At 50.7% G+C, this 14,459-nt stretch overlaps 1 protein-coding gene across 10 annotated transcripts in view; it reads right to left on the reverse strand.

The window, feature by feature from the left end:
* The window catches only part of TRAK1 (trafficking kinesin protein 1), a 90,813-nt gene that overhangs the window by 34,778 nt on the left and 41,576 nt on the right, over positions 1–14,459 (reverse strand). For all 10 annotated transcript variants that reach the window (XM_070391527.1, XM_070391528.1, XM_070391520.1 and 7 more), the window contains one exon: positions 5,138–5,214. In XM_070391527.1, coding sequence (XP_070247628.1) covers positions 5,138–5,188 — 51 coding nt within the window. In that variant the 5' untranslated portion in view covers positions 5,189–5,214. The remainder of the gene's footprint in view (positions 1–5,137; positions 5,215–14,459) is intronic.

Here is a 14,459-nt window from a genome sequence, read left to right on the forward strand (position 1 = left end):
AAATGCAATACCAAAGTGCCTTCCACGTAATAAGGGTACGATTTCACACGTAAGCTTTTGCTTGTCATGTATTTACTTATGTGAGTCCTGGGCCACAACCTAAGATGCATTTCTTACAGCAGGTACAGGTCCAAAGTTTCCCTGCTGCTGGTGAACTGTTCAACTCTGAAACTGTGAGAGTTCGGGTTCTGATGGAACATCCCTGGGCCCGGTTGTCTGTCAGATGGAGGAGGGCAGAGGGGCAGACTAGCTGAAATACCCTTGAAAAAAATCTTCCAGCTTAATGATTCATTGACTTGTATCATTAAAAAAATCTATATATACAAAAGCCTAAGCAACCGGCTGACTGGCCGGTAGCTATGATGCACACTGACCACCAGGGGGCAGATGCTCAACGCAGGAGTGGAAACCAGAGGCATGGAAACATGGAACAGACTGATGAATCTCAGAGGAAAGAGGGGAAGAGGGTAGAGTGCAGGGTGGGAAGAGAGTAACCAAAGATCTTATATGAATACTAGAGGCCCGATGCACAGATTCATGTACCAGTGGGGTCCCTCGGCCTGGCCTGCGCCCTCTCGCAATCCGGGACCCCTCGGGGGATGTTGGACTGCCGGTTTCAGCCTGATCCCCGCAGGCCAGGCCAAGGGACCCACTGGTACACGAATCCGTGCACCAGGCCTCTAGTAAATAAATAAAAATCAATAGCTTTCATTTCTAACTTCTTACACATCCACCGAACTCCTCCGTGCAACAGCAGCACGCCTTCCCTTGGCTTATCACAGGTGTTCCACTGAATGACTAGAGGTCAGAGTGTAATTTTGGAAGACTTTGGATTGACAGGGAATTGCCCCCCCTCCCCCAGGTCTTCGACAGTGCTAAGGCCCGTAACTGCTGTCTCCACTGTCCCAGAAGCCAGCCGGGTGTCATGTGAAGTGAGCCGTAAATACCCCAGCTCATTCCCACAATTTGTGTCTCCCCAGCACTCCCTCCCATGGGACAAAGGTGGCCAGGGAGTCTGCCCACTCAGCCGAGATGCTCATCTCTGTGTGGGCATCCACGCCAGCTACAGTGTCTACCAAGGAGGGTCCTCCCTCAATGGCCCTGGATCACTTCTCAGACTCAACAGTGGTGCCTGTTTGGCACCTGGAGGAAAGGACTCAAAGGGATTGTGTGAGGGAACTTGCACACCTACCTGTCTAGAGGCTGTAGTCCAAGTGGTTTCCGCCGGAGGACACTCAGCTAAAACTGCAACACCAAGCCCATGTCCCTTAGAAGTGTGGTCTCCACCAAGTTCACTCAGGTCTACTCGATTTCACTACTAGAGCAAGTCCTCAGACTTGTACCCAACAGGGGCTTCATGTCCATTGGCTCGCTGCCTCACTCTTCTGCATCTCCATCATGCAACCATAGGGGTTCAGAACGAGTCACCCCAAGATGTGCCTTTGCAGTATGCAGATTGTTTTGAGCTAAAGGCAACTCCTGCCCCTCCCTTAACTATCGAGAACTTACATTAGGGGCATTGCCCACAGTAAAAGGTCATGAGAGGTAACCTCTTTTGACATAACTAAGTGCAGGACAAACTTCTATTTACTAAGCATCTGCTCTTCTTCTCATCCGACAATGACCCTTTGAAGCACCCAGGCTCGTCCTAGCTCAGGATGTCTTATATGTCCATGGTCCCTTTCTGTCTGCCATCCTCTCCTGCAGGTGGGGTCCTGGACTCTCTCGTGTATGTGGAGTTCCCGTACATATGTCGGTATTCGCTTGGGTTATTTTCTCTTGCTGATCGGTCTCACGTCTACTTGGTTACTAGGCCGGCCAGAGGAACCCTGAGGGTGGAGGGAAGTTTGTTCCTTCTCCACACCTCCGAGCTGCAGAGTTCCAACAAGCACAGGCACTGGCTAAGCCTCAGCCACATTCTGTACTCACATTCCACTGCAAACAAGTCAAGCAGAAATGATAACAAGGAAGACCGGCTGGGAAAGGCAGTGCGAGAGCAGGGGGAGGCCAGAGCCCAGGAGGACCAGGAAACAGGAAGGGGAAGAAGAGCAAGTGGGTGGGAGCTCAACAACCACGCCCCTCGCCCTCCTCTTTGCACCCCAGTCCCCACCCGGCCCTGCCCCACTGACCCGAGCTCTCACCTCCTCTGCACCAAAAACCTAATCCTTATAGGAACATAAAGAAAACTCTGCTGGGCGGGGGGGGAGGGGGGAGCGGGGGGAATAAAAGGGCAAGACATTCTAGTAAAAATAGTTACGGATGAAATGAAAACAACAACAACAAAAGTTCCTGTATGTAGTGTCTCTGGCTTCTCTTTTCTAAGGTGGCAGGCTGGCCGAGTGTCTCTTGGAGAATTATAAGAACGAAAAAACTCCCATTTCTTACCATCAGCCAACAACGTTTACTTCTGAATGCAGGGAAGCAGCTAGGAAATGACCACTGGATTCAAATACGGCGAGAAGACAAGACTACAACTAAATAACGCAGGCCCTTGGAAATGGGCTATTAAAGAATGGGTTCTTTTAGTGCCCAGGAAAGGTAGCTGGGGGGCTCATTCTCACTGTTCACTCCCTCTTACCAGATAGGCTTTGTTTAAAAACACACAGAAACTTGTGTCTCAGCCCCTTTATCCAATGAACACAACCCTGGAGCTGGAGAGCACCCTGCCCCCCACACCAGGCAGCTAACTCATCCCATTCACCAATTTTAGGATAAAAAGCGTGACTAACTAACGAGCCCTCACCCTCAGAATAGCCCTCTGGGTAACTGGGGAGGAGGCAAGCTTTGCCCAGAGGTAAATTCCGCGCAGCACCGAGCTAGGGTACAAGCTGCGAATCCTGTCCCCGCACCCCCAGACGCAAACGCTCCACACTGGCCGTGCTTTGGGGCCTTGTGCGCCCTTCCCCAACCCCCCTCACCCCCCGCCACCTCCCAGCACCCCATCTGCATGTGGCAGGCGTGCAAACCAAAGCAAACGATCACGGTGGGAGGGAACGGAACCAAAGCCAAGACAAGCACACGCAGTACAAGGTGTCACACGCCTGGGGCAGTGAGGCGTTTCACCAGGAAACCGGCCTCTTCCAAAGAAAGGCAGCGACTCAGATGTGATTCTTATCAGGACAAGGGGAAGAACGGCAGAGACCAAACACACCGATACATCCGTGCGGCGAAGAGCCACTGCCAATGACAAGTAAACCAACGCGGCACAACACAGCCACCTGAAAACGGCCCCACGGTACTCTCTCCAGTACCTCGGCTGTTATATAAGACAACAGCTACTCTTTACGCGCTGGCACAGTCAGGAAATTCGCTGGGGGAAGTGAACTATTTCTAACCAGCATCTGCATACAGGGCTGGAGCCCCAGGCTCCCTGGGAAGAGATCCTCTCTGGTCACTGGTCAGAGGCCCCAGCACTGCCAGCTCAAACTCCGCCAGAGCCAAGCATGCGGGCAGGGGACACCCCCTAAAACACACTACTCGGCTCCTGTTTTTAAAGTAAAAATGTTCCAGTGACATTCAACGAACCATGTTCCCCAAAACTAAATCCGCAGAGCATTGAACCTGACGGCCAAAGCGACAGTCACGCGCCTCCCCACCCTGCAGGGAGGGGCCTGGGCGGGAAAGCAGCCGTGCCAGCCAGCGTACCTCTGCTCCCTCAGACGCAGGTTCCTAACTGAACAGACTTGGAAACTCACGGGGAATGGGGCGAGGAGCAGTGGCTGGAAACACCCCGACCTGGAGAGGGTCCCGGGGGGCTGGCATTCTTGGGGAAGTGGACACGGCAGAGAGGCGTCCGGAACACACCATTTTCCAAAGTCGGTAGTGGTGCCACGCCAGCCTCCCACTTGGCCAACACCGGCCACCAAGATGGCGGTGACTGGGGCACCCCCAGAAGGCCTGTCCCCTACCATGCTCCACCACCGGCCCTGTCACAGCCAAAACACCTAATATCACTCCTTTGGGGCTGAGTTTGCATCTTCTCTGCGGTGCAGGTGGTCAAGCGGGTCTCAGCTCCTGCCCCGACTCCACTCATCGGGGCCTGTTAGTGGGTGGCCCTCAGGAAAATGTGGGGGAGGGGTCGCAGGGCAGGCGAGCCCCCAGGAACCCAGAGAGAATCAATCTCAGACCCTCAGAGCAGATAGGAGATGCTGATGTGCAAAAGGGAAAAACACAGGAAAGGAGAGGCAAAAACTGGGGTAAAAAGATGCCCCCTTCCCCCCCCCCAAAAAAAACACCAACTCGTTCTCACTATTGCCACTTGGTCTTGTGTCTCAACCTTGTCCTGCTAGTGGTTGAAAATGCCAACAAAGATTCCGGTGTCTCCCACACCCTTCTATTCTTCGCCTGGAGAAGGGCTAATGAATGGTCACGTGACCCCAACTCATTCTTGATTCCAGAGCAGAAACAAGGATCTACAAGTGCCTTAAAAGGCCTGATTTGGGGGTTGGGGGTTGGGATGATAATGTTTAAAGATGGGCACTTATTCAGCAAATACATCCTAAGAACCTGCCGTGTTCTGGCCTGCTCTAGGCATGGGAATACATACATTATACTCATCTGTTTCTAGAGGCGTCCCTTCATGGCTCCACAATTCTCGAAAGCCAACAGAATGCCAAGAAGAAACCGACAAGACCGTGTCTCTAACATGCCCGCAGCTCACGGGAACCTACACAAATTTCCTAAGTTCTTCCTGTCGTGCTTATTTTGGTGGTCTCCACGTGACACTACATAATAAAATCCCCTTAACCTGATGTAAGTAAAAAAGAATACATTACAAAGATATGGGTAATGATATATTTTTTTTCTGATATTCTTTGGATGCACTGAAAATATATTGTGGGAATATATTTTAGGGGTTTTTAAAAATCTTGAAACTGGGTATTCTAGCAAGTCTTTCCATGCTTATCCAATGCTGTATCATTCATACATTCATTGTAAAACCTGAAATACCATAAACAAGCTTACCGCTACAAAGAACTACAAAGCTATCGATACAAAAAAGAAAGCCACTAAGTCCCCTGAGAAGGTCCCATTTCTGAGGTTCTTCTCTGAGACTCACGGTAACGCATGCTTTAATCAATACCAATTACAATCGGTCAATTCTAAGCGACCCTTTCCCTTCCCCCGAAACACTTACCTCCTCAAGAAGTCGAGTGACAGCATCAATGTCATTATATGTCTTAGTCATCTGGCCAACTCTTTCAGCACATAAAACTGCAAGAAATGAAAAGGACGATGATCAGACAAGAAATAACAAGTGTTCGTGAGGATGTCGAGAAAAGGGAATCCGGGTGGGAATGTAAATTGGTGCAGCCACTACAGAAATGAAGGTTCTTTAAAGAATTAAGACTATAGCTACCATATGACTTAGCAATCCCTCTTCTGAGTATCTACCTGAAATATCTGATAACACTTCTTTTTAAAATTCTATGTACCCTCTGTTCATTATTTACAGTAGCCAAGACATGGCAAAAAAACCTAAATGTCCTTTGACAGATGATTGGACAAAGAAGCTGGGGTACAGATATACAATGGAATACTACTCGGCCATGAAAAAGATGAAATGCCGCCATTTGTGACAATATGGGTGGATCTTCGGAGTATCACTCTAAGTGAATTAATTAAGTCAGACAGAAAAGGACAAGAACCATATGATTTCACTCTTATGTGAAATATAAAACAAAAAGCAACAAGTGAACAGATAAAACAAACTCACAGATACAACAGCATGGTGGCTACCAGAGGGGAAAGGGAGTGAGGGGAGGATGAAGAGGGTAGAGGGGGTCAAATACATGGTGACAGGAGACTGGACTTCAGGCGATGAGCATATAATGGCATATACAGATATTGTGTTACAAAGCTGTACACCTGAAATTTATATAATGTTATTGACCAAAGTTACCCCAATACATTTAATTTTTAAAAAGAAAATGAATGACCATGAAACTACCAATGACCCATCTAAAAAAGCAGTTTCAAAACTGTGCCTGTGTGTCAGGCACAAACGGATGTTGGTTTTGCCAAGTTCAACCCACACAGCACTCAGCACCATCCGGTTTCATTTCCCAGTTCCAGGGAAGAGCCCGAAGCTCTGAGGGGGTGAGGGAGTGGGGGTGACCTCAAATTTCTGCATGGCCTTGACATGGTGTGTGACATACTTAGAGGTGGGACTGGGGTTAAGGCACTAGGTGGACAGGGATCTGGCCTCATACAAACTGAGCAAACAAAAATGGGTCAGCGGCACAGCCACCAAAATCATCACAAAGACCAACAGGAATCTAGACCTCACAAACCACAGGGACCCAACCCCAGGGACAGAGAGGGACCCTTCAGAAAGCAGCTATTGGTACAATCATTAAACAACAGTCTTAGCTGGTCATTTCATGATGGCACAGCCCTCCCCCTCCCCAAATGGCCTAAATTCTAAGGCTTTGCAACCAGTTTCCATACCATGAAAACTAGGGTGACAGAGGTTTTTAATCCACGCCCCAAAGACCTCTACTATCACTGCGGCACATGTAACCGAGTGAAACGCTCCCCCTCGCTGACTCCATCTTAATTCCAGCCTGCATTTCTTCCAGGGCCTTCAGGGAAGAAGCTCCTGCTATCGATGGGCTAATTACAGAGGAATTCTGCTTGAGGCTGAGCTTTCTGCAAAGATTTGCAGGAGCCTCAAGACCAGACACAGATCAGCAGGGGTCAAGGGACCAGGGAACTAGGAGATTTACAAATTTCACACTCTTCCTCGGATCCCTGTTGGTACCGAGGTGCCACACACTCTTGCCCTGCCCATGCTCCCTTCCCTTGACATAAAAGAAGCCTGAATTCTGGGCTCTCTTAAGATGGATTTGCAGATGCTTTAAGGCAACTGCCTCCCATCTTCTCAAGCTGGAGCCTTCTTGGTCAACAAACTTTTCCTAACTCCAAACTCTGATGTTGTGAATATTGGCCTTTATGAAAGGCCAGGCACATGATCCTTGAATCGGAAACACACACACACACACACACACACACACACACACACACAAACACAGCAATGTTTCATACCATGTATAAGTTACTGGGCTCATAGGAGGCTCCGTGCAGGCCACTTTGGGACGGTGTGGCTTTGTTCTCCCTTCCACTGGAGAAAAAGGCTCATGCAATGAAAGAGGACTTTATTCTGATGAAAAATCTCAGGGTTGTTCTATTTTAAGTCCATGGCAAGGAACTGATTTGCGGTTCGACAAACACCAAGAAGGTAGCGCGCGTTTTATTCGGTGGAGGAAGGAGTGAATGCAAACGGATTTAGGGCCAAAGTATGAACTCTTTTGAAACCTGCCACTTTCGGGCTAACTAATCACTTCTTCGTTAACTCTTCTCAACTAGGATGCTAGAGAGTTCGGCTTTGTGACAGCCCACGCGAGGCATCTGGGGACTGTATTACCTGCCAACCTTAGGAGCAGCTGCAAGTGAAATGCAATCGGCCTCTAAATATTTTATTAAACCCAAGTAGAGATCATCTCAGGGAAGGCGCTCAGAGAAATCTGACCCGCTGGCATGATTTTCCAGCTTTCAGAAGGTGACCTAAAATCTGGTTCCAAATCTGAAACCCAAGCAACACAGAGCCCTGGCAGCCAGAGGTGGGGGCTCCCCTTCCCCGCCTGTCCCCCACGCAGACTCTCTCCCCACCCAGTCGCAGGCCCTTTCCTTCCCCTCACCTCCCTTGGAGCTGCCAGGGTGGAAAAGGCAAGGAGAATGCGTAAGGGTTGGTTTCAACCAGAATTGAACTTGATGGAGGTGGAGTCCAGCTTAAACTGTTGTAAAAAGTTCATCAGTTTGAGGTCCTGAGAAATCTTTCAGTGAAGACTCCTAGGCCACCGACAATAGTTGATTAGAACATTGTTTTTCCACTTTTTAGAACCCGACCTCCAGTTTCCCCTCCCCAGTTATTTCTCGGCCTATCTTCTGTGCCTCAGCATCCGTGTTTTGTTTTTAAAGTACATTTCATTTTCTACACTCTTTGTTGTAAAACAAGTATAGGCATGTTGAATAACTTTCAAAATAGTCGTGTACCCCCTAGAAATTCTGACGAGTCTGCTCGAGACAGGAGCTGGGACCTGAGTGTCAGAGCAAAGCAGGGTCCACAGATCAGTGACCTATCCCTTCTCACTCTGACCAGCAGCAGCAGGTGTCCGGAGAAAAAGCTCCCCTAAATCTGGCCCCTGATCCCGCAGGAAATGCACCTCGTAAAAACCGTCTGCCCTGTTCAAAGGAACAAGGGGTGGAAGGCTCCCAACCCGAGAGCCACAGCTAGAGAGCTTCCCATAAATTCTCAATGAGCCGCCCCGATGCCAAGTTTCCGGGCGTTACGAGCTGTCCTTCAAAGCTGCCTCCACGCTCTTGAACCGAATGTGTCAATGCTCTGCTTACAGACCTTCTCCACCTACAAGCGGCAGCCTCAACACCTAAGACCGGGGACCACCCTTCCCTGGCCCCAGTCTAGCCTTCTCGCCTCCTCACTGGCCACCTGTGCCCATTTTCCACCCCAGCTCATCTACTCCCATGATGCCACTCAGGTGTCTGGCCTGGCACTACTATTTCCTTCTGTGGGGACTTTCTCTCACATCCCCATCCGGGGACTTCCTGCCCCTCCCCACGGCCCAGTAGGAAGAGGGTAGTCGACCCCTATCCTAGTCTCCCCTCTGGGGTCCACTATTGTAAAACCCGTGCCGTTTACAGGCCCCTTGGGCTCTTGGAAGCCACCTGCAGACATCTGGACGGGGCCGAACTGGCAAAGTGCTTTGGAGGGGCCATCACCCAACCGCACAGCAGCCCAGGCCCGCTTATCCCGCCAGACCCGTGCTGGTGGGCGGGACACGTGTCTCCCCCATTTGATGGCAGGGAAACTTGGGCTCAGAGAGGTCAGATGACTCGCCTAAGGTTCCAAAAATTTTAGAAGTCCCCTGGGCGCCTACCCTAGAGAAACAAAAACGTGTCCACACAAAAACCCGCACACGAATGTCACAGCAGCATGACTCATTATAGCCAGAAAGTGGAACCCACCCACATGACCCCCAGGCGCTGAGTGAATAAACAAATCTGGTATATCCACACAGTGGAATAGTACTCGGCCACAAAAAGGATGAGGTACCCATACATGCGACAGTATGGGGGAACCTCAAACACCTCCTGCTCATAAGCCAGACACAAAAGACCGTACATTGTATAAGGTAGCCAGCCAGTCCAGGCAAATTAGAGGGACAGAAGGAGGATCCATGGTGGCCTAGGTTGGGGGTGGGAATGGGATGGACTATAAACAGGCATGAGGGGTCTCATAGGACAGTGATGGTGAACCTATGACACGTGTGTCAGAGGTGACACGTGAACTCATTTTTTTGGTTGATTTTTCTTTGCTAAATGGCATTTAAATACATAAAATAAATATCAAAAATATACATCTTTGTTTTACTATGGTTGCAAATATAAAAAAATTTCTATATGTGACACGGCACCAGAGTTAAGTTAGGGTTTTTCAAAATGCTGACACGCCGAGCTCAAAGGGTTCGCCATCATTGTCCTAGAAGGAGGGGGATACAAATGCCCTAAAACAGAATTAAAGTGGTGATGGTGGCACAACTCAGTAAATTTATTAAAAATCATCAACCTATCCACTTTAAAATGGGTGACTTTTATGGTATGTACATTGTGCCTCGATTTTTAAAAAATATATATTTTATTGATTTTTTTACAGAGAGGAAGGGAGAGGGATAGAGAGTTAGAAACATTGATGAGAGAGAAACTAGATCAGCTGCCTCTTGCACACTTCCTTCTGGGGACGTGCCTGCAACCAAGGTACATGCCCTTGACCGGAATCAAACCTGGGACCCTTGAGTCCACAGGCTGATGCTCTATCCACTGAGCCAAACCAGTTAGGGCATGTGCCTCGATATTTTAAGTTATCAAATAATACGCAAACAAGCCACCCTGAGCTGCGTGTGCCATATCCCAACCACTTCCCTATCACACAACAGTGTGAAAGCTTTCTTTATTACCTCAAGCCCGACGGAGCCCTCCTCAGCGGTGTTTGCAGGTAACTTTAGGAATAGCCAATCACCCAATGAAACACAGGTAAGTTACTAGTCTGGCCCACAGACACCAGGCTATTGTTAATTAGATAACTGTCATCAAAATGTGCTCCGATGGCAGAACAATTTCATGATCCAGAAGAAAACCATGGGCCGACTCTCTCGGGTTTTTGAGGAGAGTCTGACCTTGGACTCTCTTCTCAGGCACAACACTCTCCTGCCTTCTCCCAAGTCAGGGCCACCTCTGGGAGGTTTAGCCGATCCCTCCCTTAGCTGTTGTCCTCCCATATCTACAAAATAATGTAGACGTGACCCAATAGCCCAAGTAACTACTAACACCCATAAAAACTACGTTATTTGGTTTAGAAAACAAACAAAATATAACTAGTGTCCCGTGTCCCTTCCCACCTGATGTTTTAAAAAGGGGAGTAAGATTTTGTTTTGCTCTCAGACCAGTTTATGCAAGGAAAGGCTCACTTCCAACCAACACCCCAGAGAGGGGTGTGTTTCTTATCACCCCGAGAAAATGCACGTGTCCAGGACAGTCCTGAAAAAAAAAAACAGAGGGGCAGCCTCAGGTCCAAGGTGACACGGACAGACGGGGAGGCAGACAGTTGCTAAGAAAGAAGCTGCATCAACGAGAAAGGCATCAACGGATGAGCACCTGTGGTCTGAAGCCAGAAGCCAACAGGCCGAGGGAAGGTGCTGGTTTATCACGGCAGCCTCTGGGATGCCCAGGTGGCAGAGTCAGCCCCGAGGCCGGCCCACTACCAACGGCAGTCTGCTGGGCCCTCACGGTGCCTGGTCTGTGCCCTGGGAGGCAGGAGAGAGGCCTCACATGCCAGAGGAAGTGACCTGACAAGACAGCTCTGGCTACATTTTCCTGCTCATGAGCATCACTGGCTGAAATCTCAGTGTGAGGATTTCATTGAGAAGGTAAGACACATGCAAGAATAGCATAATTCACGGGCACTAGCAGAGGCCACGGCAGCCTGCGTGCCAGGGCCCCAAGGCAAGTCATTGAAGCAGGGAGAAGAAACGAAATGACTATTGCGTATCTGCAATGTGCCAACTGCCACCCTGGGCATTTTACAAATATTATTTTACTTAAAACCCAGGACAACCCCATTATACAAATATGATCCCCACTCAACACACCAGACAGAGAGAGAGGCCAAATGGCTTGTCCAAGGTCAGGCAGGATATAGCCATGGACTTGAACCTGGTCTATTAGATGCCCCAATCCTTTCCTCCCCGCCCAGGCTGGGGCACTCAGTGTTGATCTAAGGTGGCCATGCACCACCAGGGTGGTTAATGAGGGCCTGCCTATGGCACAAAGGGCTCTTGTTCACATTCATCCTGGGAGGAAAGTGTTAGTATTGTCCACATTTGAGACTTGAGGAAAGTGCCCGAGGTCACAGAGCTGTTAGGGAAGGGCCCTGATCTGTTTAACCCCAAAGCTGACGCTCTAAACTGCTGAGTAAATAAATGAATCCTACCCTCAAGGAGTTCTTGGCCTCCTTGAGAAGGTAAACATGCATAAATTAGCATAATTCAGAGGCACTAGCAGGAAGTGCATGGTGAGGGCAGTTTCAGAGAAGGCTGGGAATGGCAGGGGGGCAGGGGGCAGGGGGCAGGTGCCAGACGCGGGCAGAGCAGCAAGAGGACCCAGCATACACAGACCATGGGTGAGCTTTGCTCATGGCCAGCCCTGGGGTAACACTGGTACCCGCATCCCAGGAAGAGGACCGCCCTGAGCAACTGACATCATTTTCCAATTTTCCACGCCCTGCGTGGAGTTGCCATGGATACTAACAATGAAACCCCAGGCTGGACCCAGGTGATAAACACCATCAGCAAAGAGACCTTTGGAACAGTGCTGAGGGCAGAACTGATAAGCGGGGTCAGCTCTCTCCTCCTCTGTGACCCCAGGGGAGAGAGTCCTGCAGGACACCCGCATGTGCCGCTGGCCACACTGTCAACACAGCCACCAGGGCGGCCGATGGCTCTTTCTCTGGGGTGGATTCCCACTCCACAGGGCCAGAGGCATCACCTCTGGGACTCAGCACACCCGCATGCAGCCCCATCAGTGAGGCCAGGGCTGCCCTCCAAACAGGAGGGTGGGCTCCATTTGTGCCGTTTCTCAGGCTTGGCCTCGGAACCCACTGGAGAACGTGGATGGCCCAGCAGGTGCAGCTGCGGACAGAGACATGTGGGCCTGGACTGAGGCACGCCCTCGGGCTCGGGGTGCCAACTGGCATTTTTTCATCTCTGCTTCTCTTGACAATGTCTGGCTAGTACTCAACACCTGAGAGCTACCCTTTGTGCAAAGGGCTGATGCAGCCCGCCCCGCCCCCCGCCCCCTGTTCTCCGTCACCTCTAAGGGCCGGGCCCACTCTCTCCTGCAGCCAACGGCTCAGAAAACCTAAACCTGCGATCGGGGCACTTGGGAAACGCAGACCATCCGCGGGCTCTGCCCCAGTCCTGCCAGGGACAGAGTGACTGCTCTTGCCACTGGGTAGCAGCCTCAGACGCGTCCAGGTGGGGAAAGATCACCAAGCTTCCTTAAGAAAGCCCTGGGAATCTGCCACGCGCAAACCACAGGCACTGAGGGCAACATTCACTCTCCGCCAGTGTTTTGCTGGCGCCAGGGGTGGGGCTGGGACCCAGGGGTGTGACCTGCAGTTTCACTCCCAGCGGTCCGGCTGGAGCTCCCCTGAGCACGGGGCCTGGGGAAGCGAAGCAAAGGCCACCCTCCTGGGCGCCACTCTGCAGGAACCCGCCTGAGGTCAATTCCGGTTCTGCACCTGCCAGTCTCCGGAGAAGACACGAGCAGGATGTTCTCTCTCCTTGAAGACTGAGGTGTGGGGAGGAAAGGGACTCCATTCGCGTAGGGCCTGGGGGTGGCAGGAGGCTGGGTGAGGGCCTGCTCTGTGCCTGCAGCTCTGGGACTCTGGACAGGGACAACCTACCAAACCTCCGTTGCTTTGACATTAAAAAGTGCCTATCACCCTAACCGGTTTGGCTCAGTGGATAGAGCGTCGGCCTGCGGACTGAAAGGCCCCAGGTTCGATTCCGGTCAAAGGCATGTACCTTGGTTGCGGGCACATCCCCAGTAGGAGATGTGCAGGAGGCAGCTGATCGATGTTTCTCTCTCATCGATGTTTCTAACTCTCTATCCTTCTCCCTTCCTCTCTGTAAAAAATCAATAAAATATATTTTAAAAATAATAGTGCCTATCACCCCACAAGGTGACCGGGAGAGGACGGGTGTCTCCGGAACCCGTAGCGATCAGAGCAACCCAAACACTCATCTTGCCCTTTGGTGTTCAACCTAAAGCACCTCTTTTCAACCAGTTAGTGTAGAAAACCACCTGAGAACACGGCATGTCCACACCCCACACACGTTTTCACGGTTCACAGAGCACTTCTCTCCCACACATGGGACTCGCTTCCCGTGAACTCAACAAAGGCGGGTGTGACGGTGTCAGAGGAAAACGGGTTGCTCAGGTTCCCAGGAGCACTGGCCACAGAAACCAATCCTTCCACACCACACCTCCACCTTCCCGGTCCACGCCACAGGCTTCCCTCCGGCCAGGAGCAAGCCTGGCGAATTCCATTTTACAAAGAAAGCGAAGCAGGTTGGCACCGAAGTGTCTTTTTTTTTTTTAAGGTGACCCTACTGAAAATATTAACACTTCAGAACCGCAGCCTTCAGTGTAGGACCGTCAGGTCCAATGATGGGGGTTTTACAAATCATCTCAGTTATCTTTTAAGGCAACTGCACATCATCTCACGCTTTCACGTACACAAGGACCCGCTCAAGGTCCTGTTAACATGCAGGGGGCCGGGTGGGGCCCAGGAGTCTGCATTTCTAGCGAGCTCTCGGGTGACACGGGGATACGGGCGGCATGCGAGGCAGCCTGGCTCTGAGGGGCAGAAGCTGATCCGTGCCACGGCTGGCCCCGGTTCCGCGGAGCAGATGGGTGCCTTTCCCTTGAGCGCTTCCAGGAACCCGGCAAATGCACAGTCCCCCTCAGTCTGTCACTCCTGCCTTCTTCCCCGCCTCCATCTCTTTCATGAAGAGGCCAGGCGGGGCGCCAGCCCTCAGCACGGAGCCCCCTGGCTCGCCTCTGGCTGCTGTCCCCACTTCCCCCCTTTTTCCAATTCAATCCGTTTAACGGTCCTGAAGCATTAGTAATATTTTCAAAATATATACTTTTTGTATGTGGCCAATTATAAATAATCTCAAAAGTAAAAGTTGTGCTGAGACATGAAAATAGGCCACCACAGTGCAGAATTCTGAAAGGGTATTCCAACTGTGTCTACTCAAGACCTAAAGAACATCTATGCAGTCACTGTTAAAATGTCCTGTTTTACCCCCCAAATCCCT

Source organism: Myotis yumanensis, unplaced genomic scaffold (assembly GCF_028538775.1).
Source record: "Myotis yumanensis isolate MYYU_CA2020_CCGP unplaced genomic scaffold, mMyoYum1.0.hap1 SCAF_14, whole genome shotgun sequence".
Classification (NCBI taxonomy): Eukaryota; Metazoa; Chordata; class Mammalia; order Chiroptera; family Vespertilionidae; genus Myotis; species Myotis yumanensis.